The sequence below is a fragment of the Miniopterus natalensis genome, chromosome 20, assembly GCF_054644295.1.
Source record: "Miniopterus natalensis isolate mMinNat1 chromosome 20, mMinNat1.hap1, whole genome shotgun sequence".
NCBI lineage: Eukaryota > Metazoa > Chordata > Mammalia > Chiroptera > Miniopteridae > Miniopterus > Miniopterus natalensis.
In genome coordinates, this window is record NC_142100.1 from 24,251,988 (window position 1) to 24,279,400 (window position 27,413).

Here is a 27,413-nt window from a genome sequence, read left to right on the forward strand (position 1 = left end):
GCCCTGACGGGGAATCAAATCGCGATCTCCTGGTTCATGGTCGATGCTCAGCTGCTGAGCCATGCCTGGTGGGCTGTCCATTCTCTTTTTAAAGAAAGAGGTAGAGGTGGTTAATCACTGTAGTAATCAAATGCCAAAGTTGGGAGTAATCATATGCCATGTGCCATGTTGGCTGCCAGAAGATGCTTATAGCTCTCTTATTCCCATTTGTATTACTTTATAATTATCTAAATGCCTTTCCTTATTTTTTAATTTGTTTCTTCAAGTCAGTTTGGCTTGACTTTAAGTTTTAGAAATGGACAGCAGAGGCACAAAATACCTTTTTTGTGTGTTTATACCCAGCTCTTTAGAAGGAGAAGTACATTATTCTGCAGAAGAAGCTGTGAAGTTTATAGAAGATCGAATAACAGAAGAATCTAAAAGTTCTCGCCATCTTCGAGGACCACATCTAGCTAAACTGGAGCTGATTAGACGTTTACGACGTCAAGGTTTTAATGATGAGTACAAACTGGGTAAGAAATTGTAGCGATATTTGGGAACCGTGGGAAGCCCTTGATACCCAGGTGCAGTGTTCATTATCAGAGGCCTACAATGACAGTGTCATGTGTGGGAAGCAGATGTCTTCATATAATCTGAAAATATTTACTAATGAACAGATCATTTACAAAATTAGCCCTCAATCTCTCCCTTGTCCACCGGAGTCTGTCATACTTTTTTTTTTTTTTTTGCTGACCCAACAATAATGTTAAAATCAATTTCAAAGTAAAATAGCCAGTTTTATAAAAGTGTCAGGATTTCTTGAAGTTTCAGGATTTCTTGAAAATCTTCTCCCAGAACTCACATTGATGAAACACTGTCTAGCAGACTTAGGGCAAATAACAGTTGAAGAGAAAGTTTATCAGGATAATGACAGCATGGGAGAAAAGAATGGTTTGGATAGTGAAGCATTAAAAGAGGCCTTTAGGAAATCTGATGAAGCATTTAGATGTTTTTGTAAAATGGTTCTTTTTGAGCTTGCTGCACAAGAAGTGAAGTGTGTCATATTGTGTTAGTTTACAATATTGTTGGAAAAATGGCACCCCTTCCCTCCCAAAGCAGTAATTCTTTGCTGATACTGTTAGCTTATAGTAATTATGCCCTAAATTTGGTTAAGTTTAAGATAATAAACTTTTTTAATTTTTCAATTTCATTTTTTAAGGCTCCAAAGAAAGCTTTTCCCCCAGTCATTATAAGTATTTGGATTTGCTTTGATGCTTGCTGCATTCAAATTCTATCTTTCTCTTCCCTTTCACCAGTTCACATTGTACAAATCTGTGAATTTGTCTAGTCTCCACAATTTAATTAACTAATTTATTTATTACCAGACTAGTGAGTGATTCTCAGTCTCTTTTGGAACAGAGTCCTGTGACAGTCTGCTTTAAGCTCTCGACCTCTCTTTCCAGAGGCATATGAATAGGAACTGGAACGTACAATCTTACAGGAATCCTTGACTAAAATATCTGCTGCTTAAATCTAGTTGAATTGGAGAACATTTTGTTATTTTTCTTTTTAATTTGAGGAAAAAATAAAATGAACTGGTTGCTTTTGTTGGAATTACTGGCCTGTGGTTCCTCCCAGTTATTTTCTCTTCAGTTGCTGTGCCTTTTCACCAGCGTTGCCTTTCATTTAATTAACGTTTACTTGATACTTCTGAAGTAGTTGAGGAACTGTTGTGGAGAGAAGCATGTTTGTTTAATGTTTGCATATAAACAAGTCTTTATTTAAACTTTAATGAAAACTTTTTAGCTATTTAAATTTTAATTGAATGAGAAGCTTCACATTTCCTAAGTGTAATAATAAGTAAACTGAATTTGTGAGATTCTACTCCTTTTTAAAGTATTTTTTATTTTTTACTGGGCAAGCCATCTTCCAGCCCTCATTGTTGTTCTCATTCAGCCTTATTCAAGCAAAATTTTAATCGAAATAAATGTTTTTCAAATCAGACCTTTCACTTAAATTAGAAATAGCTTCAGTCCACGAGTAACTTAGTGGTTTTTATTTTGCTCTCTTAGGTGACCCAGAAGAATTAATGTTTCAGTATTTTAAGAAGTTTGGGGATAAACCTTGTTGTTTTACAGACCTCAAGGTGTTTGTTGACCTCTTGCCTGCTGCACAGTGTACAAAAGTAAGTCCAATTTGGAATTCTGTTGGGTGCCTGTATCTGTTGTAACTAGGTTAGGTGTGTGGATTTCCTTTCTAAAATGTGTGAGAGTGGTGAACATGAGATATCAAGATAGCTGCTCTGTGAAGCCAAGTACTCTAGGGACTATCAGATTAAAGGCATGATTTCTTGTTAAGTTAAGCCACAATGAGAATAAGTCGCTGGTAGATAATTAGATTCTCCTTTTCTGTTTTTATGTTTGTTGGTTGTTTTTTTTTAGATGATTGTACATTTATGTGCACTTATAAGACAACACAGAGAACTCTGTATACCCTTCACCCATTTTGCCCCAGTGGTAACATACTGTATAATTAGTATATCATAATTAGGAAATTGACATTGATATCACCCACTGACATTATTCAGATTTCACCAGTTTTGCACAACCATAAAAGTATACAACTCCTCTTAGTGTAGTCTAAAACCATGAGGAAATAGATCTGTTCCATTCTCTCCCAAACCTCTCCTCCCCCACTTCCACTCCCCACTGCAGAAATATTTTTCATAGAGCCTATTTGCTACCATCTCAGTTTGGGGACTTAAACATTTGGCTGGTATCATTTTGGAATCTGGTTAGGAGTAAGGGGAGGGGGACTGGGGCTCTCATCACTGAATAAGTAGAGTTTCGCTTCATCCACATTTCCAGCTATGCCTGCTTTCCCTGAGTCTACAATGTCTCTGGTTCAGCTTCTAAGAGTAAACGCCCATGCTTTTGCTAGATATAGGAAGTCAGTCTGTGAGCTTGGGGAGGGTTCCAACTTCTTAGACAGAATTTAGCAAATTCTCCTATTTCAGCCCCGTCAGCGCTTTAGCTTTCAGAGACACCCACTGCCCTTTATTTCTGAGTCTTACAAGGCTTTTTTGCTGGAATCAGTTTGCTGCTTGATCATCCCTGTTGCATGCCATATGCCAGTTATTACCACCTGCCCTTCTGCTCTTTTTCTTTTGAAATTATTTATTTATTTATTTAATTTTTTTGAAATCCTATTAATGGTTTTTATTTGTTATCTGTTTACATATTCCTGATCCTTATGAGTTAATTCGCATTTGTTCTTTACTGTCATCTTAATAGCATTTTGGGAGTGAGTGAAAATAAGCCTGTTTTTAATAAATGTACAACAGGAACTGGTGTTTTTTAAAGTTCTTGCCAAATTCAAAGAATTAAACATATTTTTATGCAGGATGTTACCTTTGGGAGAAACTGGGTGAGGGTACATGGGATCTCTCTCTGTTATTTCTTAAAACTGCATGTGAATCTGTAATTATCTCAAAATAAAAACTTTAGTTACAAACGCAATTTAAGACCACTGACATGCCATAACTATCTCTTTCAGTGCGTAATATTTCCTTTAGGAATGCATCTGAGTATCAGTATAATTTAGGTTTGTTTGTTTTTGGTCATCTGCTCTTTTCTACTCTCTTCCTAATTAAACTATTTCATTGCTACATTATATATGATGTTGATATGTTATAATTTGTGAAACATTTTCACAATTCAGTTGATCTTTTAGTGTCTCATTCATTTGGCCAGCAATGAATGAGAGTGCCAGTTTCCCTGGAGTTTCACCAGCATTGTGTGCTATTAGAAAATTTTTTATTTTAGCAATTTTGGTATAGAAAATGGGGTTTTAAATTTTTATTTTTGCTTGATAGCTTTCTCTAGACCATTTCAGTATTTGTTAATTATGGCCTACTAAAGACTAGTTCTGTTTTGAGACCTGTCCTCCTTTTTTCCCCACTCTGCAGTTTATTAATCAGCTACTTGGAGTTGTTCCTTTGTCAACACCAACAGAGGATAAGCTGGCACTGCCTGCTGACATCAGAGCTCTGCAGCAGCATTTGTGTGTGGTGCAGCTGACGAGGTTACTGGGCTTGTACCACACTATGGATAAAAATCAGAAACTGAGTGTGGTCAGAGAACTGATGTTAAGGTACCAGCATGGACTGGAATTTGGTGAGCAATCTTTCAAAATGTGCAGTTGTCCCCTGATATGCTAAGACTTAGAAGTTAGTTTTTGTTTTTAATCACTCACAGCATCCTGTTTTAATGAGTTTGGCAAGGAGAATATTTTCTCAAGTGGCAAGACTATCCAAGTACTAAAATACAAAGCCTTTCGAAAGCTTGGAGTTTTTTTTTTTAATTATTATTATTATTTTTTTCCACATTTCATTTTTTAAAAACTTAAGTATAGTTGCCATACAATATTAAGCTCGGAGTTTTAAGTAATTATAGTTCTCCATAGTCTTCCCAATCTGGTGAGCCACCTATCACATTGGTGCTCATATGAGTTGCATAGTTTATGATAATTATCACATTTTCTGCTTATATGCCTTAACATTTATAATTATATAGACTATGTAAGTGAACAAAAGGAATGCCGTAAATTGTGAGATATTTAGAAGCAGATGATCTTCAGATTGCTAGGTATATGTGATAAAATGTTAATTATCTGATTAGGTGATATCAGTGTTTCTCTAACTGCATTCTAAATAATTACGTGAAGTAATGAGCATGATATTACTTTAGCTATACATGGTCCTTGGCTTCTGTTCTTTTCTTCACCTGAAACCTTCCAAATCTTGCTGCTGTCCCTGTGGGACCATTTGGGATACCATCTCTGTCCTGGAGCCCTTCTGCTCCAGCTCACTCTAGTCTCACTGCGTGAATCCTTCGGTTCATGGCGCATATTTTCTTGTGGTATTTACTCCTTTCCTTTCCCTCTCTCCTTCCTCTTATCACTTTTCCTATTTAAAAAACTTATTTGGGGCAGTAATAGTTAAGTAAATGTTAAATACAGATGATTTTTTCCCCCCTTGTAGGGAAATCCTGTTTGAAAACCGAATTGCAGTTTTCAGACTATTACTGTCTCCTTGCTGTCCATGTACTTATTGATATATGGAGAGAAACAGGTAAGGAGCAATCATTTATCTTATATCATTTTGTTATGTTATAAAATTTTGTTAGGAAAATTTTGTCCCAAGAAAATCTCATCAGTCTTTGATGCTCTTTTGATAAGACTTTGTATAGAGTTGTAGTTATATCCTAAATTTTGCAAAATAAAATGATAAATGTTTTCATAATATTTGGTTTAATAGTTCAGAAAGAAGTATAAATTAAGCCATTATTTGCTATTTACTTTGAAATTTTATTTTATTTTTAATATGTCTACTGATTTCAGAGAGAGGAAGGGAGAGGGAGAGAGGATAGAAATATCAATGATGAGAGAGTCATTGAGCTCTGCCTCCTGGATGTCCTCCACTGGGGATCGAGCCCACAACTTGGGCATGTGTCCTGACCAGGAATCAAGCCAAGATCTCCTGGATCCTAGGCTGATGCTCAACCGCTGAGCCACACTGGTCAAGCAAAATTTTATTTCTATATTAAAGAGATCTTTAAAAAGATTTGTGGGGTTTTTTCCCTGATACTAGTTATCCTTGAATAACTGTGATTTTTTAAAATTATCTTTTCTCTATAATTGTTCAACTGTCTCTTCTGTTCAGTTCTGAGTCCAGGAACCACCCATGACTCTTATCTTCAGGTCTTATATCTAGTGTTGTTTAAGTGTAGGCCAGTAAGTATTGAATTAAATACAATTATGATTATAAAGACCAGGTAGCAATATGGGAAAACACAAGTAAAAGAGTAGAATGCAAAATTGGATGCATGCTATGACTACTACTGTGTAAAAGTAATTATAGTTCAAAAGCAGTACATTAAAATCCTAATGATAGTCTAAGTAGATTATGTGTAGTTTGCATAGTGTGGGTAGGATTTTAGATATTTATCTGAAGCTCCAATTTTTTATCTTGTTTCTTTTCTCTTGGAAAAAAGCATATACGATATAATTTTAAAAGCTCAATAGAACTTTTACTTTAGCTGTTTTTTCCCCCCTGACTGTAAAAGCTTGTAAAAATTTTGAAAAACAGTTTATTTTAATCTCACTTTTCCTGCTTCCACAAGACACTTTAACATTTTTCATATTTCCTTTATTCTTTCTCTGCATATTTTTTTAGACTGAAGATGAACTCTTCATGCTAATTTGAATTCTCTCTGTGTGTTTTACTGATCATTATTACTAAAATATTTACCCTTGTTACTAAAAACTCTTTGTTAGCATCAGATGGCTATGTGGTGTTTCCATGTGTGGGTGTTACTGTAATTCAGTTGTCCCCCCTTTATTAGTACGCGGAATATTTTTGTATATTAAGCTTTATCTGCATTTTATGTTATTTTCTTAGATTCTTAAAAGAGAACTTACGACTATTGATACATGTGACCTTTTGAGTTTTGGTGGCTCAAAAAAGTGTATCACTTTATTTTATGAATGAGCAATTTTTTTCAAATATTATTTGACATTCTATTGGTAGAGTTACAGATAGAAGACAAATGATGTTTAGAGAAAGCATTTGTCTGGGGCCTTGTAGAGAAAATCCTGTACTGGGAAGGTTGGTGGAAGCCAGTTCTCCCTCAAAGTCCATCTCTTCTTGGAATCTAGGATTCTGTGAGTTTCCATAACTTCCCTCCACAAGACTTGGCAGCTTAAAGTTTGCATCAGTTTTGTAGATGCATGGTTAAGAACTGAGGTAACTGTTGAGGGACTGTCTATTCAGGGAAATCTGTTTTGCTTACAGATGTGTATCTAAAATTTGTTCTCTGTCACCTAAACTCATTCTTAGAATAGTTAGGGGAGGTGCTGATGTCAGTAAGGCTTTGTTTTTGAGAACTCTCTATTTGCAGATCTGTGAGTAATGCTCTTATATTTTGGTTCTAGGTGACGAGACCGCTGTGTGGCAGGCCCTGGCTTTGCTGGAAGAGGGATTAACCCACAGCCCTTCCAATGCTCAATTCAAATTGCTGCTTGTTCGAATCTACTGTGTGCTGGGAGCATTTGAACCAGTGTTGGACCTGTATTCCAGCCTTGATGCTAAGCACATCCAGCACGATACCATTGGGTTGGTAGTATATACTCTGAGTAATGAGCAGTCAGCTGCCAGTGCAGGGCCCTTATACTCGGAACTCGAACTTTTTTATTTTAGCAGTAAAGTTGTTCCTGGTATTGAGCATTTTAGATGAAATAATCACCTATCACAATCCACTGAAAAACAGTAAGAGTTTATATTTGCCAGCATTTTATAGTAATGCTAAAATTTGCACAATTTAGAAATGGTAGGAAAATTTTCCTCAGAGACAACAAACAGCTATATACTTTGAAGCCTGTTTTAAAGTCTTTACGTCTGCCTTGCATTTGAGGTTGACACACGTACTCCATTTGTTGACCTCACAGATCCTTCAAATTTGCATTGTAACTGTTCTTTGTGATGAATCAGGGTATTTTCTCTATCCCCTGTAGAGCTGTTTCCGGAAGACAGTATTTTGTGCTCTCACAGCTTGCGTGTGAAGAAAGCATGACCTGGAACTCTAGGGCTCCCACAAGACTGAATTAACTTTGCTCTTTTTAAAAAAATTAATTTTGTGAATTAGATAATTTCTGTGGCAGGATGTCTTAAATTTTTCACATGCTTAGCTCTTTCCTGCCATAGTAATTTGATGTGTAGTCTGTGATACTAAAGGTGGGTAAGTGTAACATGTTTTTTTTTCTTTCCTACCTAGTTATCTTTTGACCCGATACGCTGAATCCCTAGGTCAGTATGCTGCTGCCTCCCAATCCTGTAACTTCGCACTCAGGTTTTTCCACTCCAACCAGAAAGATGTAAGTGAAAAAAGTTTTATTTATTTTTTATTATGGTCTTGCCTGCTGAATGCACACGATTCAGAGAGCATCTTCCCAGTGTCACAGGTACACATGTTGAGGTGTGCCATGCTGTACCCACACCTGCCCTTAGGCCATAGCTTACTGGCCAAGGTGTTTGGTAGAGGTGAAGAGTTATCTGTGGTTGATAGAAGGGGCGTGTTAATAGAATCCATATGAAGCTGAATTTAAAACTGGATGTTAACAGAATAGGAAGTGTTATGCCTCTTAGGTCAGTCTTTTAATCTCTAAGAGACTTTTTCCAAGGGCATGAGGATGCCATGTAAGGTTCTGCGATAGCAGCTGCTTTTTGTTACCTTGATTTATTTCTGAAGTCTAAAACCACTGTGCTCTTTGCCAACAGCAAATGCACTTATATTTTCTTAGAATTATAAAATTGACCAGTTGAAGGTCATTTCAAGAAACTTTGGTCAGTAGTATTTTTTTTACTAGCAATAAATAAGATAGGGCTTCTTTGTGCCGTAATGAAAGGATGGGATTTGCACCATATTTTTCATTGCAAACAGACTTGGTCTCTGCTTGTCAGTTAAGCAGAAGTGTTTGTAGAAAAACCATATTTATGGTCTCTACTCAGTCGACCAGCTATGCAAAACCACTCAGGAACATTTGTGAGGATAAGGCATGTTTTCTAGGGTGGTCACTGCCTCGTTGGTTCTCATGTGCTTCTAAGACTCATCCCATGGGGTTGGGCTGTGACAGATATCTGCCCATAGCTCTCCGTTGTTATGGTCTAACAGCAACCAAGAAATTGGGCCGGGAAACTGGTTTCTGGGGTTCTTCATGACAAACACTCATGAAGATTAAAAAAACATGTTTTGTTACTGTAACAGCTGATGCTAATCTGTCTGCCGTCTAGTTCTTGAGGGTGTATTAAATAGAAGGCTGGGGCAGGGCAGAAGCATTCCTGAACAATAGAATATAGGTTTGTTGTTTTCAGCTCATAATAATGTCCTGACAAGTTTCAGGGCATGGCCTAGAGAACTGGTTGTAGCAAGGGATGGTGAACTGTGCTTTTTAAGCCCTATTTTCCTCCCCTGTGGTTGGTGTCTCTGTTCAGACCTCATTTTGTGCCATAGCTCCTGACCAGGGAGAGAGGGAAGTGGGCATCAGCATTTGAACATATTGCTCAGAAGGTGCTGGCCTGGCTTAGAGGTCAGAGGGTATCTTTTGGACCTTGGGTTTCTAAAATCTCTTAGCATGAGTAGGCAGTTGGATTCTAAGTTGCTGAGTTTTCACTGTGTTCACTTGTCTGTTCTTTCCCTTTCGCTTTCAAGTAGTTTTACTAACTCGGAAAAAATGTGTTCCTTAAATCTCACTATTCTGACCTCATTTCTGTATTTTAAGGAAGAGGTTAAAGAGACATTTGATTTACTGAAGAATTCTTTTCCAAGTTTAGTTTCTCAGATAGTTTTGAGGTGGGAGTTGGGGTAAACAAGGGATGAGTCCAAGCCTGACGGCTGGTTTGACTCGTTTCCGTCATTTAGCATACTTACAGAGCCATATTGTTCATCACCTGGCTACTAAACACATGATTTTATTCTAATAAAAATTAAGCTTTAATTATTCCCCCACAAATATTGTGTCTGAAGAGTTGTTTTGAAGACACACACACACACACACACACACACACACACACACAACAAATGAAAGTATTTTAGTAGGGAAAGGAGATCCCTAGGAGCGATTTGAGAGGGCATGTTGTCCTCAGCGGCTTTTTGTATCTTTGGTGTTTTGCTGATGGTTGTATGTGGCTGGAGTGATAATTCATTTGAATGTCTGTGATGCTGAACCTGATAAAATTATAGTATTTTATTGATCTGGGACTAGGATGCTCTGCTTGACATCTATTTTTATTACTACTGAGAAGACAAAGCTTATTTAATCAGATTAGGTAGATAATCTTTGGGGATCCTAAAACACAGTATAGCAAGGAAAACTCACCTTAAACCTTAGTGCTTAGGCCGAGTCCCAAAATAGGAAAATGGAGTCCAGGGTGGACTGTTTCTGTAGGAGCCTGAGGCTGAAAAACATCTCGGTTGTAGTATTATACTATATGTTAAACCTTCTGGTGGCATTAGAAACATTCCTCTGGAAACTAAAACTCTGTGCTCTACATCTTTTGTTCTTGGTTGTTTTTGGAGTCCCCAGATGATCTGAGTGACTTGAGTGACTGATGTATTTCAGTTCCCAACTAACTCTTTGAAAGAATACTTTTGCTCCTAAATGGAAAATATGGTTTTCTGCTTTTTAAGGCTTTGTGCTGTGGAATTGAAAGTTATATTTGGAAGGTCTGCACAGGAATTTTCTCTCCGGGAAGGTCATTGTCTGCTGTCATCTTTACTTGGGAATAGATTTTTACAATATGAGAATTAGAGCTAGATTTTCATATCTCCAAAAAAGTTACATATTTATGCTTTAAAAAAATTTCCCTTTAGAAGTCTCTGGGTATTCATGAAAATCATTATGCAGGGATTTGATGTCCATGTATTTTGCAAATTTTTAGTGACCAGGGTTCATTTCAGGACTCCGAATGGGATCTATAAATAGCCTCAGTGGTTCATGAATGAGTAGAAACAGGTACGGACAACACTCTCTGATATTCAGGAGTCTTTAAAGTGCTGGTGGCTTCCACTTTTGCCTGCAGTTCCAATAGGGGGTGTTTCTCCGAGTCATAGTCCTTTCTCAGCCTTTGTCCTATTGGTAGTTTCCCAGGCCCTCCCCTAGCTCCACACCGATAGTTTGCCGCAGTCTTAAGGGAGGACTGTCCTCAAAAGACCAGCCAGAGAGCCAGAGTTACCGTCTTAAGTTTGTTCAAGGGCTACGTTCCTCTTGGTTGCCCCCTTTCTCTTTTTAAAGCTGTTGCCTTTTTTCTAAAGTATTCCAGGGACCACTTCTAAATTAAAACTGCTTTTGCACTCGGTAAGGCTGGTTTTTTTTCTTTAATCATATCCTATTTTGGAACTGTAATTGATAAATTTGATTACAGTCATATTTTTATCCTGATTAATTGCTGGATCATATGTTCCTAACCAGCTGTTTGTTTTCAAGTTCTAAGTCCCTATTGCAAGGGCTGCTGGTAAACCTTGCTATGGTTTCCAAGCCAGGTGGCCATTGGCTAGGCATGTGTGTTTAGAGTGACTCGGCCTCTTCCTGATGGGGCCTGTCGCTGTCCTTTAATCAGGCTAGAAGGTACACTTGAGCTTCTTCAGATAGTCCTTCTTTAAACCTGCAGGATCACAAGTAATCTTTTTAATTTTCTTGTGTCCGTCCGTCTTTAATTTCTCCAGATACTGCAGGCAAACAGCTCGCCGAGGTGTCCCATGGGGGTTTAAAAGCCGCATCGAATGCAGTTGAATTAGCGCCCGTGGCGCAATCCCGCGGCCTGAAATGAACCCTGCGAGGCTGTGTATCAGAGGGTATGTTGTTAACTATTGGCCTATTTTCCTATTGGGCAAATTATTAGAACGTTATGGAGATGGGGGCAAAGCTGATTGAGGTTGTGCAAAAAAGACTGGAAAGGATCTAGAAAGGATCTTTGGGGCAAACATCAGCTTTGAGTTTTATACTTTCCTTGGTCCAAAGGGTGCCCTCCTGACTTCTAATACCGATGGGATAGGCCCACCTATGAAATGTCCTTCCCTGAGATTTTGTTCTATTGTGCCAGCATTTCTGTTGAGTATTCTTTACCTTGCCTCTGTTCACAATGTTTCATCTGTATATGTGTATTAATCTAAATTCAAGCAGATGTGGTGAGTGTGTCCTTCACTTACTTGTTTATGGACTTTTCCAGCAGAGGTCGTAGGTAGTTTGGATGGACAAGTAACCTGGTTTATGAAGTCTTTCTGTCCTCAGAATGGATTATGACAGGAGTTTTTTATAGGTCTTTTGTTTGGCGCCTTACTTCTATCCTGATGTAATATATGCCCTATATTTGTGATATGTATTCAGAAATTAACAAAACCATGGAGCAGCCTTTTTTCTGAAGGAGAGTGATTTTTGGGGTGGTGGGGTGGTGGTGTGGTTAAATTATTCTGGTGTTTTTGGAACCTTTGTATAAGACAGTTTATCTCATATGCAGAAAAACATGGAGTAATATCCCTTCCCCAATGGCACAAACCAAAGTTTTGACTGACGTGGTATAACAAACCTCCAGTCCTGTTGAATTGAAAAGCGTAACTACTAAGAAAAAGTCTGTGTGGTGGCGGCAGCAGCTGGATATTACTAGTAGTCATATTAGTAGAGAAGACATTTGACTCTGGTATAGGAAAGAAGAAAAGGAACGTTTAGAAAGCTGATATTCGTCTTGGTGACCAAGACCCTTAAAGATTAGATTCAACATCTTAATTTTAGTTTGGCTGTTTTGTTTTATTTTGGCTGGCAAGGTTTGCCTTCATTGCCTGACCTGTGAAATATTTATACCAAGGTAATGTCTTTCCTTCCCAGACCTCAGAATATATTATTCAAGCTTACAAATATGGTGCATTTGAGAAGATCCCAGAGTTTATCGCTTTTAGGAACAGGCTGAATAATTCTCTTCATTTTGCACAAGTCCGTACTGAACGGATGTTGTTAGACCTTCTACTTGAAGCAAATGTGTAAGTATTGCGTAAGAGCTAAAAAGGAACAAGGGATTAGATCATGCTAGGCTCGTGGGTGACATTAGCAGGCTTAAGCTAAGGAAAAATGGGAAAAAGGAGAAAGTGTGTGTGGGTGGGGGCCGGGTACAGGGAAGAAAGGGGAAAGAACCTGGCACATGTCGTGGGAATGAGAGAACACTGCCGGGCTCCATACAGAAGCCAGCTAGGCTATGGGCAATCTTTTGCTTACAAGGACCCTTGTAGGCACAGGATTTCGGGAATTAATGTTGATCCACTTTATTTTGATTGTGTTTCCATTCAGACCAGCATGACTGGTGCGTGGTTCTCTTTCACCTTATAAAAAAGAGAACTTCTTAATAGTAAATCCTTCCTCTCTTCCTTTCTCTCTAGTGAAACAAAGCCCTAGCTAATATGTTTTTATGGATGTTTTGTTATTGAAATAATACATAAACGCATTTTCTATATCACAGATCAGTCAGCTTAGCAGAAAGTATAAAGTCGATGAATCTTCGGCCAGAAGAAGACGACATTCCATGGGAAGCCTTGCGAGACAACAGAGACTTAAATGTTTTCTTCAGCTGGGATCCAAAAGATAGGTAACTGGAAGTACCCCCAAGCAATTTATTTTTAAAGAATTAGGATGAATCTAAGCGTTGGTTTTCTTTTTAAACTCTTTTTTACACAAATGTAATCATGTTTGTTGTAGGAATCAGAAAATATAGGTAAGCCAAAGGAAGAAAATAAATCTCACTGTTCTGTTGGGATTTAAAGTTAGATTCTTCATAGCATCTGTGAAAACAGATTCCAGGTAGATCAAAGATTATGTTAAAACTCCTTCGAAATTCTAGAAGAAAATACAAAATTAAAAAAAAATGCATTATATCAAATCTGGAAACATAAACAGTTTAACTTTTGTAATTATTAACCTTCTATATAGAAGTAAATTTGTTAATAAGTTCTAAAGATATGTGGTAAGTTGATAAATTCCTTCATTTATATTAATATCCTTCATATATAGAGAGAATTCTTAATTAATCAGAAGGAGATAACCAAAAACCAAATTGGTAAAGGGCTTAATAGATACAGCAATAAAGATTTTTTTTTTTAACCTATCAGAAAAAGATAAAAAAAAGATTAATACTTGTGCTCAGCAGGGTTGTGGAGAAAATGGTTGTTGTGCATTTACATGGGGTAAAACTGTACATAACCTTCCCTAACCAGGGAATTTTAGTGACATGAAGATTGAAGAGTCCATATACTATTTAGTTCACAGATCTGCTTCTAGGAGAGTGGAACCTAAGGAACTAGGTGCACAAGCAGGCAGCAGAAATATGTCTGTGAGGCAGTTCTGAATATACTGTGACTCGGGGATTGCCAAGACCACATTTAGTGATTTGTTAGGACTCATGGGACTCAACATATCCTTGCACTCACAGCTAAGGTTTATTATAACAAAAGGATACATGACAAGATGAGCAAGGGGAAAACAGGTGGAGTCTGGAGCATTCCATGCACAGACTCCCAGTGCCCTCCCTCCTTTGAGGGACCATACTGCACATACTCCTTTCTCTAGCCATGGAAAATACAGTAATGCGTGTGCAATGTTTCTGCTCAGAGACTCCCATTATAGAGTTGGTGCCCAAGGTTTCTCTCAGCTGGTTCGTAGGTGCCCTCTCTTGTACCATATACCAACATTCCAGACTCCCAAAAGGAAAACAGGTATTCACCATAAACCGTAGGTCTATACAAACAGCCTAGGCACAGTGAGCCACTCTTGTCATTTAGGGAATGGTGGGAGTACCAGGTTTCCAGACATCAGCCAAGAGCTACCCTTGCAAGCAGGCCCTTCTAAAGATAATAGCCTCAGGCTTGCTATGTTAATCTTTTCTGCACACCCCTGAAAAGGTGCAGTATGGAAAATAGTATGAATACCGTGAATCTGTTTTATTTGTTTAAATTATATAAATATTTTTAGTTGCATTTTGTACCTCTGCATTGCAAAAACCTGCAAGGATCTGTACAAGCTTGTTAATAGGGTGGTGCTTAGTTATCAGGGCATGTTTTCCTTCTGTGTTTTACTTTTCTGTCATTTGAATTTTTGTATAATCTGAAAAGTCTCACTGAAGTGGAAAATAACCTGTTAGGTGGACTGTCATTTCCATTTATGAGTACCAAAATGGGGGCTTGGATGATTTTGGTTTGTCTGAGATATTCAGCTAGTAAATGAAAACTGGGACTACTCAAAGGCATATTGTTTGATGATAGTTAACTTTGAAAGATTTAAAGGTAACACACTGAGTAAAAGGGATGGTTTGGGGATTTTTTTAAAGGGATGTTTCTGAAGAACATAAGAAACTTTCCTTGGAGGAGGAGACCATGTGGTTAAGGATCCGTTCCTTAACATTGAGGCTGATCAGTGGACTCCCAAGTCTTAACCACCCTGTGGAACCAAAGAACTCGGAGAAGACCACTGAGAATGGTGTATCCTCCAGGATTGATATTCTCCGTTTGCTCCTTCAACAGCTGGAGGTGGCCCTGGAGACAGGAAAGCGATTTGTTGAGAAGGAAATTCAGGTATTATCAGTATGTATTTATTGTCAAAGCTTCAGTAGTTTATGACTGTCTTTTTAATAATAGGATTTGGGGTAGGTGAATAATAGATAACAGTATTTTGTCCTAGTTTATGACATTTGTAGGAAAAAGGCAAATATTACATACAGCCTTGGAATTTCAGAGGCTGCCTCAATATTCAAACTAGAAAGTGAGGAAAAGCAAAATAGCTTTTCTTTGTGATGGTAAATTTTTTTTATTTATCCCCACCTCAGAATATATTAATTGATTTTTTTTTAGAGAGCTGGGGAGGGAGGTAGACAAGGAGGGGGAGAGAGAGGGAGAGAGACAGGCAGACAGACATCAGTGTGAGAAAGAAACATTGATATGTTGCCTCTCATACACACCCTGACCAGGGATCGAACTTGCAACCTAGGTATGTGTCCTGACCAGGAGTCGAACCCAGTACCTTTTGGTGTGTGGGATGACACTCCAACCAACTGAGTCACACTAGCCAGGGCTGTAATGGTAAATTTTTAATAGCTAGCTATTTTCTCTAAAATGACTTAGTTATTACTGTAGTATCCTTTTATTCACTCTTTCTTCCATAGTTACGGTTGGTTAACTCTAGTCAACCACAGTCTGAAAATATTAAATTGAAAATTCTAGAAATAAACAATTTATAAGTTTTTAATTGCTTGCTGTTCTGAGTAGCATGATGAAATCTCACACTGTCCTGCTTCATCCCGCCCCATCCTGCCTGGAACGTAAATCATCCCTTTGTCCAGAATTTACACTGTATACACTACCTGCTCTTTAGTCACTTAGTAGCAGTCTTTGTTAGCAGGGTATCGCAGTGCTTATGTTCAGGTAACCCTTATTTTACTTAATGGCCCCGAAGCACAGAGTCGTGATGCTGGCAATTCAGACATGCCAAAGAGAAGCCATAAAGTGCTTCCTTTAAGTGAAAAGGTGAAAGTTCTCAATTTAATAAGGAAAGAAAAAAAATCTTATGCTGAGGTTGCTAAGATCTACAGTAAGAACAAATCCTCCATCCATGAAATTGTGAAGAGGGAAATTTGTGCTATTTTTCTGTCATATCACAAATTGCAGAAGTTATGGCCACAGTGTGTGTGATAAGTGCTTAGTTACAGTGGAAAAGGCATTAAATTTATGGGTGGAAGACATAAGCAAAACACATGTTCTGATTGCTGGCAATGTGTTGTTCCAGAAAGCACTGAGCCTATGCTAAGACTTCAGCAAGGGGTTCCCTGAAACGAATGGCCACATTCACATAACTTTCATTATGGTATATTGTTATAATTGCTCTCTTTTCTTTTAGTTATTCTTGTTAATCTCTTGCGTAGTTTATAAATTAAACTTTATCATAGATGTGTATATATAGGAAAAAAACAGTATATACAGGGTTTGGTAGTATCCATGGTTTCAGGCATCCACTGGGGCCTTGGAATGTATTCCTGTGGATAAGGAGGGAACTACTATAGTTTGCTGATCAGTGGTTTATAACTTAATCACTAAGATTAAAATTTTTTTAAATTATTTTTGTTATTCCTCACCCAAGAACATTTTTTCCATTGATTTTTAGAGAGAGTGGGAGGGAGGGGGGGAGGGGGAGAGAGAAACATTGATGTGAGAGAGGCGCATCGATTGTTTGCCTCCCACATGCGCCCTGACTGGGCCAGGGATGGAACCTGCAATCCAGGTATGTGCTTTTGACCTGGAATGGAACCCGTGACCCTCTGGTGCTCGGGCCAACACTTTAACCAGGGTACTAAGATAGATTTTTATCGAGTACTTACAGTCATTTGTTTTCTTGTTTTGTATGAATTTAGATAAACTTAAAGAACATCACTTTTTTCGTTTCTTTTTTCAGTATCCTTTCCTTGGTCCTGTGCCTACCAGAATGGGTGGATTCTTTAATTCTGGCTGTTCTCAGTGTCAGACCAGTTCCTTTTATCTTGTTTGTGATATTTATGAGCTGGATACCAATGGTTTAGGTAAGTGTATGTTTGCAGGAGTCTGTTTACTGGGTCTTTGTCATTGCAACATTGGACTTAGAAAATGAAACAAAATATCTATAACTCACTATTTGGAAAAATTTGGAGGAGATGGAAGCTGGATGATGTCCTGGAAATGTCTTGTTTAATATTCAAGGAAGTACATTCAAAGGTTACAAAGTAATGTTTTAGAAGTTTAAGTTCTTTCCATATTTGAAATCTTACTAGGTTCGAAAGTTGAAGAAATTCCTGATTTGTTAAACTATTATTAGATTTCAGACTGGATTCTTTATTTAAAAATGAAGCCCTTAGCCCAGGCCCATGTGGCTCAGTTGGTTGGGTGTCATCCCATGCACCAGGAGGTTGCCGGTTCGATTCCCAGTCAAGGGCACACATTCAGATTGTGGGCTCAGTCCCCGGTGTGGGGCACGCAGTCAGCAGCTGATTGATGTTGCTTTCTCACATTGGTGTTTCTCTTTCTCCCTCTCCCTCCCTCTCCTTCCCTCTCTCTCTAAAAATCAATAAACTGTTCTTTTTAATTTTCTTTCTTTCTCTGTCTTTTAGTAATACAATTTAGATGCCTAGGGTTTTTAAGAGAAAAGAAAATGTCTTTGCCCATGTGCAGCTTGCAGGTATTGAGCTTGCTTTAAAAAAAAAAAAAAATGAATGTTTTTTTCATTGTTTTTCAATTTCAGAGGATACAGTAGAGATCCAGGAGCGAGTAGAGAATAGTCTTAAGTCTTTATTAGAACAGTTAAAAGGTAAGCAGTCTTTGGATTCTCCTTTCGTATCTGATTGTCTGATAATAGCTCATTTTTAAAAATCAAAACTTGCAAGAGGATTTGAAAGTAACGCATACTTTTAGTATGTTTAAAGACTTGTTTTTAACTTTAAAAAGTTTTGATTACAAAAGCTGTAGATACCTATTATAAAACAGTACACAAGTGTGTGTGGTCTTACCCCCTTTCCCAGCCCCATTCCCTCAAAGGTAAGAAAGAACTATTGATGCTTTGGAGTCTATATGCCTAGATACCACCCAAACAGCCCATATGTGTATATGGAAATACATAGTGCTGGTTGGTTTTAACATATGAAAAGGTCTGATACATGCTCTTCTGACTGTAGTTTTTTGTTACCTTGGATATCTTACCATGGCAGTTACATATACACTCTATTTGGTTTGAGGGCTGCATAATATTCTACGGTCTTATATTAGTGTACCAAATTCATTTATGTATCCTCCCACCGAATACATATTATACACTTGAGTTATTTGTAGCAGTATTTATAACAGTATATTTATAACAATGCTGAAGTAAACATCTTGAGACACAAGTATTTGGGTACTTACTTGAGTATTTCCTTGTGATTAAATTCCTAGAAATTGAATTATTTGGTAAAAAGGTACACATAAGCACTTAAAATCTGTAAGCGCTTTTCTTTTCAGGACACTATCAGCCTTTGATTTTATTGCCCAAATGCAGAATGAGAATGGAAAGATGATCACGATTCTGAGAATTAAATGGGGCATTTGTTTGAAGGGCATCTCTACCGTGCACTTTGGGCTGCTAGTCCTTAATGGCACGAGTTCTTCTAAACGACTTGCTTGGAGTCTTAATTTTATTGTGCCAGTGGCCTATCTGTGAAAAGGCTTAGATCCTAGAATATGTAATTTCTAAAGCCATCTTTTATATTTTGAAGACAATAGAGCAATAGTCATATGGCTTTTTAAAGAGCTTGACATAGATATTCTTTGGTATTTGGTTTATTATGTGTGGAGAGGAGGCTTTCCGGACTGAGCTTTTATATATGCTTATTCTTTAGTAGATTGTGTATCGTGTTCCTAAAAACCACCCTGAAACAAGGGCTGAGTAAAACCATGAAATATTCTTCTGTTTTCAGATGTCTTCAATAAGTGTAAAGGTGACCTGTTAGAAGTTAAAGATGGTAACTTAAAAACACACCCTACTCTTTTAGAAAATCTGGTCTTCTTTGTTGAGGTATGTTTTGTTTTCTTCCTGAAAAAACTAGATTTTTCTTAATTGTATGCAGGATTAATTTTTCAAAAATGAACATATAGTAGGCACCATATACCTGTAATTTAATCCCTCACCCCCGCCTTTTGGTAATTAAAAACAATGTAAGTCATTTTCTGAGCCAACTCCTTCTAAGGCCAAGATTTCATTCATAATGCTTAGGTAAACTTGAGATGTGCTTTACTCATCTTTAAAGATTACTGATCCACTCGAAATCTGTTTTCTGTTCATTTTCATTTTTGACTAAGCTATTACGTATTTTAAATTAATTCCTCCAGCTTTTGTCTTTGCTGTTCTCTAATTACTGAGATTCTGTGTTATGGAGGATCCAGGAGCTGATGTAGCAAAACTCTCCTCCTCTTTAGTCGAGAGGAGGGTCACCAACACTGATAACCCACTATCTTTTCTTTAATTCCCTTGGCATGCTTATTTACTTTTCTTCCCCTACTAGTCGATAAGCTTCCTGAGGGCAGCACTCTCTGTTCTGGTGACTGGCACATTATAAGTGTCTAAGATACACTTAATGAATGAATGAATAATAATTGCACGTACATGTACATGTATACACTGTAGTGTAGAAGACACTTAAACATCTAACTTAATTCAGAGGATATGTGCTGACCAACTGGGAAGATTCTCCATATATATTTAAGTTGAGGTTTACAGGTGAGGTAGTATCTTACTTGGCTGAACAGGTGGGTGGGAAGAGACATGCTATAAAGAACCTCTGGATTCCATGTTTAGGAACTTGGACTTTTCACTGGAGTGGAAAGGCTGTTAAGAGACCCTCACTTCCTTCAGGGAAGAGAGGAAAGTGGATGGAGCGGAGGATGGGTTTAGAGTTGGGAGAGCCTGAAGAAAGGATAGAGTGTTCCAAGCAGGATATGACAAAGGCCTGGGCCAGTGTGGTGGTCATAGAAATTAGAGAGTGGTGAGTTAGAGGAGAAATAGAAGGGATTTGTTTAGAACAACGGTCAGTTTCTTTTGTTAATCTGTTGCATTTAACTGTTCTTAATAAGCTATCTAGAGTGGAATTGTTATTCATGAATTTGCAATTTTTCCTCTTTCAGACTATTTCTATTATCCTTTGGGTGTCCAGTTACTGTGAGAGTGTCCTGCGACCATACAAATTAAATTTACAGAAAAAGAAAAAGAAGAAAAAAGAAACCAGCATCATCATGGTAATAACACAGAAAAAACAAGGAATAACCTGGCTGCATGCTGCTTTCTGTTTTCTTGCATGTTGTAAGAGACCTTGGGGTCCTATATGCATTTATTTTCTCCCCCCAACATTTGTGTGTGTGTTTTGTTTTTATTATACAGCTACAGGGAAGTTGAAAGACTAGTATAATGACACCCAACTATCCTTACCTAGTCTCACCACTTGTTAACAATTTGCCACATTTGTTTTATTTCTCTCTCATTCTCCCCACTCCCTCCCTTTATTTGTTGAACCATTTGAAAGAAAAGTACAGACTTCAGTTCACTGTGTCCAAGATAATGTAACAATCATGAGTGCAAAGTCTCAAAGTGTAGATCAGAGTTGCTCTGTTAGTCTCTGTGCTAATGGAAGCCTACACTCCTAGAACCTGTTAAATAGCTTTTTGGTATTTGGATTGTGTGGTTTTTGTAGTTGTTGCTTTTCAAATTCCCAAAGATAAAAATAGCTTTCCTACTTTTATGATTATCAAAGTAACCTAAAGGTGTAAATAAAGTGAAGATCATCCATATTCCCACCGTGTTAATACCCAAAACTATCCATCCCTGTTACTGTTACTAGCATTAAGTAATGCTATAGTATGAAATTAGTATAGCTTATCTGATGTAAGCACATGAGATATGTTTGATAATCTTTCAACTTTTAAAAAATTTTTTTTTCAGCCACCTGTCTTTACCAGTTTTCAAGACTATGTTACTGGGCTTCAGACTTTAATTTCCAATGTTGTGGATCATATTAAAGGGCTTGAAACACATCTAATTGCACTTAAACTTGAAGAACTTATTTTAGAAGACACTTCTCTCTCACTGGTAAGAGAATGTAGGCGATCAGCAATAAGTCATATAGAAATATTCAGATGTTCTTATCTTTATCATAAGGACAGGCTACTTTTAAATTCATCATGCTCCCCTTACAGGAATTATGTTTACAAGGTGCCTGCTATAGTTTGTTGTGTGTGTGGGGGGGGTGGATTTCTCCTCCTTTATTTCCAACCTCCTAGCCCCCAGTTCCCAGCCTCAAATCAGTCCCAGTCCCACCATGCAGAACCATTCCTACCACTCCTCCTCTCCTCTTCTGTATTCCTGTGACACATTTGTATCTGCCAGTAGCCTGTATGACTTCCAGACACTCGTGAACCCAGGTAAGGCCTAGTAATTGAATCCTAGAGAAGTAGGTACATCCTAGGTAAGATTCTTGCCTTCTACTTCCCACTTCAGAGGAACGACACTTGCTGGTCCTTTTGGAACACTTACATGTAAAGAAATCCAGTAATTTGTAGTTGTAGATTTGGAGCTGTTTAACTTTTTACTTTTTAGACCAAATCCAAACTCATTCTCTATTTGAAACTCACGTCCCCTTTTCTGAGTACTATAGAAAAACAAAAACTCAAAGTTACTATTCTTAAAAAAACAAAAAGGTCTTAAAGAATTGCACACTTGAGTGAATGTCTCATTGCTTTATGTGGTTGGACTTTGCTGGTATCTTTGAGATTTTTAATAAGTAGATATAAATTTACTGAACTTGCTGTTGTTGGGCTAAAGCCTTATAGAAATACAGTAAAGACCTTGCTATAGAGATATGCATACACATTAATTTGGAGGTAGGATATAGGCACAAAAATCTGAGCTAGTCAAAAGGAGTCTTACTAGGGAGGGGACATTTGAGGATTAATAAGTTTTCACCAGGGAGACAGGAATGGATGAAAGGAATTCCAAGCAGAAGGCAATAGGCAAAAGTATGAAGGCAGGAAAGCGAATTATGTGGGGCACCATTAGCCAGTTGGCGGAGCCCAGAACACAGTATGTGGGAAGGACTGTTGGGTGTGAAGTGACAGGCACATCAGCCTTCCTGTTGAGTATTCTAGGGTTATCCTTAGCTTTGGCCACTCTCTAGGTTTTTCAAGCCCTGGGTCAAAACTTTGAGAAAGTCACTTAACCTTTGGGTCTCAATTTCTTTATCTATAAAATGGAAATCATAGTAATACTTACTTTTTAGGATTATAGTGAGGAGTAAGTAAAACAATAATAGCCTTTTATTACCTACTTTTGTTAAAGTTATTATACATATACTGAGCAGCCACCAAATACAGGATCCTTATAGTGCTGGGTACCTGTCTTTTGGGTTAAAAACAAAATCTCTTCCGTTTCCTTTAGGTTACTTCTTTCCTTCTCTTCCCTTTCTAAACTTGAAACATTATGAATAAGGCCCCTGGACTACCACTTCCAGTCCTGGTCCCCTTTCCTCCTCCCTAGGGGTATCCACTAAAACTGGTTGTGTGCCAAGACCTTTTTTCCCCCTTTCACTTATATTCATAGGGAAAATACACTATTATTTGTGTCTTTTTAAAAATCATCTGGTTTTAGTATAAGTTTATAATATACTATCTGTTAGGTTTTTAAAATAAATGATACACTATTTTATTCTGAAGCTGGGCTTTTTCTTACTCAACCGTATATTCATGAGATCTGTTCAAGCTAATGGATGAAGGACAATGGTTTTCTTCTAAACAACTGTTTAGTATTTAAAATATGAATGCACCACAGCCATTGGACATTTCAGCTTGTTTCTAGAATTTACTTTTACATACAGTGCTGAATGAAGTGTATTTGTACATACTTTTTTATGCATGTTTGTGTTTTTGACGTAGATTAGATCGCAAGTAGTAGTATTGTTGGATCATAAGACATGTTTATTTGGTTTATTCTAGGCTTTGGAATACTGCCAACTTCATGTAAACCTAACTAGTTCTCAGTTAGCCTCCTTTCTGTGTTTGAACACTCTGTCCCCTTTATTTTTTGTAGTCTCTACCACAGGCCAAAGAGCAGTAAATATTTAACTCACACATTTGAATAGGCTGAGGAAAGCTTTGGTCATTTTTTAGATATTTGGCCTCTAGAACCCATGGACTTTTCAATGTGGAGGGAAGCTTGTTGATATTACAACTAAAAAAGATGATATTGATAAATTCGATGCCTTTAAAGAGTGGCTGTGATGTTTAAATTAATAATAAATTTGCCTGGCCGGAGTGGCTCAGCTGGTTGGAGCGTCATCCCATGCACCAAAAAGTTGCCAGTTCGATTCCTGGTCAGGGCACATACCTGTGTTTTGGGCACATACAGAAGGCTACTGATTGATGTTTCTATCTCCCTCTCCCTCCCCCTTTCCCCCCTCCCTCTCCCCCTCGCCCTGTCCCTCTCCTTTTCCCTTTCCCTCCCCCTCTCCCCCTCCCCCTCTTCCCCTCTCCCTCCCTCCCTCCCTCCCTTTCCCTTCCTCTCTCTAAGCATGTCCTCGGGTGAGGATTAAAATAATAAATTTCTACATTTTTTTCTGATGAAACTAATAATCAGCAATCACAATTTTTGCACTTTGTACAGCTTATAACAAAATAGTAACAAACTAGTAACAATTTTCTACTTTTTTTTTATGAAAACTTCTCATTAGAAATGTTTTTTGATTTTATATTAACTATTGACAAAGGTTACTTGAAATAAACAGGGTCTCAGTGAAAAATCACATGGAAAAATATACATCTGTGATGAGCTTTAGCCTTTACATTTTATGAAATTGAAAATGACTCACCCTATTCTGGTGGAGCTTGCAGTGAGACAAAGGTAATGGTAATTTTAATTTATAGCTGAGGAACTGTAATCTGGGGGAATGCTTCTAAGCAGGACCACTAATTCTTGTCTCCTTTGTAGGAAGAGAGAAAGTTTTCAAAGACTGTGCAGGGGAAGGTGCAGAGCAGTTATCTGCACTCACTTCTGGAAATTGGAGAGCTGCTGAAAAAAAGACTCGAGACCACAAAGAAACTAAAAATTTAAGGAAGTGTGAACCACAGGCACTGATGACTCTATAGCAGAAAATGATACCATCTTTCCAGGCAAAATCTACATCTGGTTGACCATCATTTTAATCCAGAACTTCCTCATAAAATGCATGAAGGACTTTGATCGTGAATTAATTTTTTAGGTATTAAATATATATACAACTGATTAAATTATTGTACATAAACCAGAAGCAGGACCCTCATCTGGGTTTGACCACTTTTTATACATGTTCATATGCATATGGCAGCCACAAGAGAACCCTACTTCTGCCCTTCTCACCAGAAACATCTGGTGGGCAAGGGTCTTGTAAAAGCAGCAATAGAAACTAAGCATAAAGCATTGACCTCAGAGCAGCTGAATGGCCCTACCATTACAGCAGTGGACATTTTGGTCTGGTCCTTGAGCCTTAGGAAGCAGAAAGGAGTAGAGGGGGACCATGACTGGGAGCAGGCCCTCTTTCCACATTAGCAGTTTGGTTTTGGGGCTTCCTCAGCTGCTTGGCTCCCACAGAACCCAAGGCAGGTACCCAAAGGGACTCAGATAAAATTTGGCGTAAGCACCTGCCACTGAAAGGCACCACTCAGACAACCACAGGTGCTCATTTTCTGGCTTAATAGGCCTGATAGCCAAGACCTCCCCTCCTGGCTCCAGGGGGAGTCCAATCACAGATGGGCTTCTAAGGCTTGTTACCTTGCAGCTGTTTGGAGGGGCAACAGTGCAGACCACTTATAAGCCTGCTGAGGACTAGCTTGCTGTCTTTCATCCGTTTGGGAATCACTTTTAAAGAAGAGATGTGTACATAACTTATGCAGGCAAGCATAATACCAATGTCATTGGTTTTGTGAGATATATATATATATGTATGTATGCTTTTACATATATATGTATATTTTCAAGCATATGTATGTGTGTGTGTATATATACTATATATATGCTTGAAAATAAAGATATAATTCTTTACTGTTTGTTTGTTTTTTTAAGTGGGATTTTGAGAAGGAAGGAAGGAATATATATTACAGACTTAACCTAGGTTTTAAGTTTTAGGCTGGCAGAAGAAACGTTCTTTGGTTTGGAGGTTCAGTTTACTTCGAGTCGAGACTTACACCAGGATGGTGTTCCAACTGCTCACCCGGAGCTCCCTAAGACTGTGGCTTCTGAAGGAGGCCTGACAAAAGATAAACATTGCTCTTGAAAAGTCACACCATTTATACAACTGCTTTGATAACTGTGTGTTTGAATCTGTGCTTCTGTATTTTGGTCTTTGTTACTTAAATACCGTTAAAGTTAGTAATTTTGTAACAGCAAAGAAATGAATTTGATGAGGAAATTCAAACATCTGATGGAGGATTGGTCTTGAAGACCTTAAATGTCCTTTTCAGTTCACTTCTCCAGTGAAATGTGATCCTTTTTTCTTTCAAAAGCAACCGAGAGTTTGGAAAGTCTCTGTAAGCAACGCAATTGTATTTTGTCTCATCTTGACTTTCTTCAACTCACAGTTTGATAGGGTGATTAATAATCGTTGAAACTTCAAAGGAGTTTTTTCAAAAAATTACTGCATTACCCATTTAAAATAAGACTTGTTGGAAATCTTCATCAGGTTATTTAAAAAAATTGTTTTTGATGTAAATTGGTAGCCACAGCTGTCACACCCCATCCCCAAAGGAAGACCTGATTAACAAGATGAATTGAACATTCATTGATTCCCGATGTAATTTAATGACAACATAGCGTAATTTCGTAAAACTATAGCCTATTTAGATGGAATTTTGTGCGTGTATAGATAGGGGTGGGGGTATGTGTGTATGGCATGTTTTTGAAATGATGTTTCTTTGAATATCCAGAAATACTGTACATAAAAGTAGAAATGCTCTCTGAAACAAGTCTTCAATGGACCGTGATCAGTCTAGCATGTGTGTGCTCAGTGGGCTGGCCTTGGTCCTCAGGGACAGTGTGCGACTCCAGTGGTCTACCTAACTAGTTTCTTCCCTAGGGGCATCTGGGACCTCTACCAAGAACTCAGAAGGTGCGTTTTAGGGACAATGTTGCGTCAAGGTTATGCTTCCTTTGTAATTTGCTGATTTTCCTACTAAATGTAGCATTTCAATTAGATTCAACCTCTTACATTTTGAGAAAATTGTAAAAAGAATGAAATTATGCAGAAATGGCCAATATCTTTTATTAATCTGTTCTTTTGGAACCTGTCATGCACTATAAATTGTGTACAGTTAAAATATATATATATATACATATATATATATTCTTACATGAGTAAAAAGCACCCTCTCCAGCAATCGTATGTCATTGGTATTTGAAGAGTTCTTAAAATAACCCATTGCTGCTGCTGCTGTTTTTGGTTTGTGTGGGTTTTTTGTTTTGTTTTTGTGTGGTATATTGCTATTTAAAAAAGGAAAGGAGAAAAACACGACTACTGTTTACAGAATGAAAAATTACTGCTTTTTATACTACTGATATCCTAAGTTAAGACTCTCCAAAGCAAACATTTGGTTTAAATCATTTATCTGATGTGGATAAAAGGTAGAGAAATTTTTAGAGTTCTCCAAATAATGAAAAGTGTACAAATGCCTAGCTGTGTTGCCCATCAATTTTGTATATTTTCTTAATTTTAATTGTTCAAATTGCATTATATTTTGCAGTCACTATGTTCAATCTGGATTTGTCTTTTATTTTAACTTTTAATATAAAAAGGGGTTTCAGTGTATCTATGGCCTTGTTATTGAAACAATTCCTACTTATTTGATGTGATTTATTAAGATGGGAGGTACATATCCTTCCTTCAGAATTAAGCAGAGCAAATCTACTTCAAACCGGATGGGTTAATTTATATAAACAACTTTATTTTAAGTTGGCATTTCTGCCTGGTTAATTTTTGTTCAGATTCCTAGAAGCTACCTTTTAAATGGTATAATTCACCGCACTTTTGTATTTAGTGTTTACATTCCTCAGCAAAACTGTAGTATCTGTGAACTTAAATTTTATATTCAAGGCCATTCGTCTTTTTGTTTAAAAGTAGCACCTTGCATGCCAGCATTCAATAATTCAGTATATGTGTTGAGTACTTATTTTACTACATGCCACATTCCATTTTAGGCTCTGCTGGTATAATGGTAAATGACACAGTACAGCCCAGTTAGTGGCTGAGGTGGGAAAAGTGACAATAAATATTAGCTTGTAAT

The 27,413-nt window shown here is 37.6% G+C and overlaps 1 protein-coding gene across 1 annotated transcript in view; it reads left to right on the top strand.

The window, feature by feature from the left end:
* Positions 1 to 24,986, top strand: part of NAA25 (N-alpha-acetyltransferase 25, NatB auxiliary subunit) — a 41,414-nt gene extending 16,428 nt beyond the window's left edge. The window contains exons 10-24 of the mRNA XM_016203086.2: positions 343 to 512; positions 2,052 to 2,164; positions 3,947 to 4,154; positions 5,021 to 5,110; positions 6,973 to 7,153; positions 7,812 to 7,911; positions 12,415 to 12,566; positions 13,040 to 13,165; positions 14,900 to 15,143; positions 17,014 to 17,137; positions 17,833 to 17,898; positions 19,040 to 19,137; positions 20,244 to 20,354; positions 21,055 to 21,201; positions 24,091 to 24,986. Coding sequence (XP_016058572.2) covers positions 343 to 512; positions 2,052 to 2,164; positions 3,947 to 4,154; positions 5,021 to 5,110; positions 6,973 to 7,153; positions 7,812 to 7,911; positions 12,415 to 12,566; positions 13,040 to 13,165; positions 14,900 to 15,143; positions 17,014 to 17,137; positions 17,833 to 17,898; positions 19,040 to 19,137; positions 20,244 to 20,354; positions 21,055 to 21,201; positions 24,091 to 24,213 — 2,053 coding nt within the window. The 3' untranslated portion in view covers positions 24,214 to 24,986. The remainder of the gene's footprint in view (positions 1 to 342; positions 513 to 2,051; positions 2,165 to 3,946; positions 4,155 to 5,020; positions 5,111 to 6,972; positions 7,154 to 7,811; positions 7,912 to 12,414; positions 12,567 to 13,039; positions 13,166 to 14,899; positions 15,144 to 17,013; positions 17,138 to 17,832; positions 17,899 to 19,039; positions 19,138 to 20,243; positions 20,355 to 21,054; positions 21,202 to 24,090) is intronic.
* The last annotated feature ends 2,427 nt before the right edge of the window (positions 24,987 to 27,413 follow it).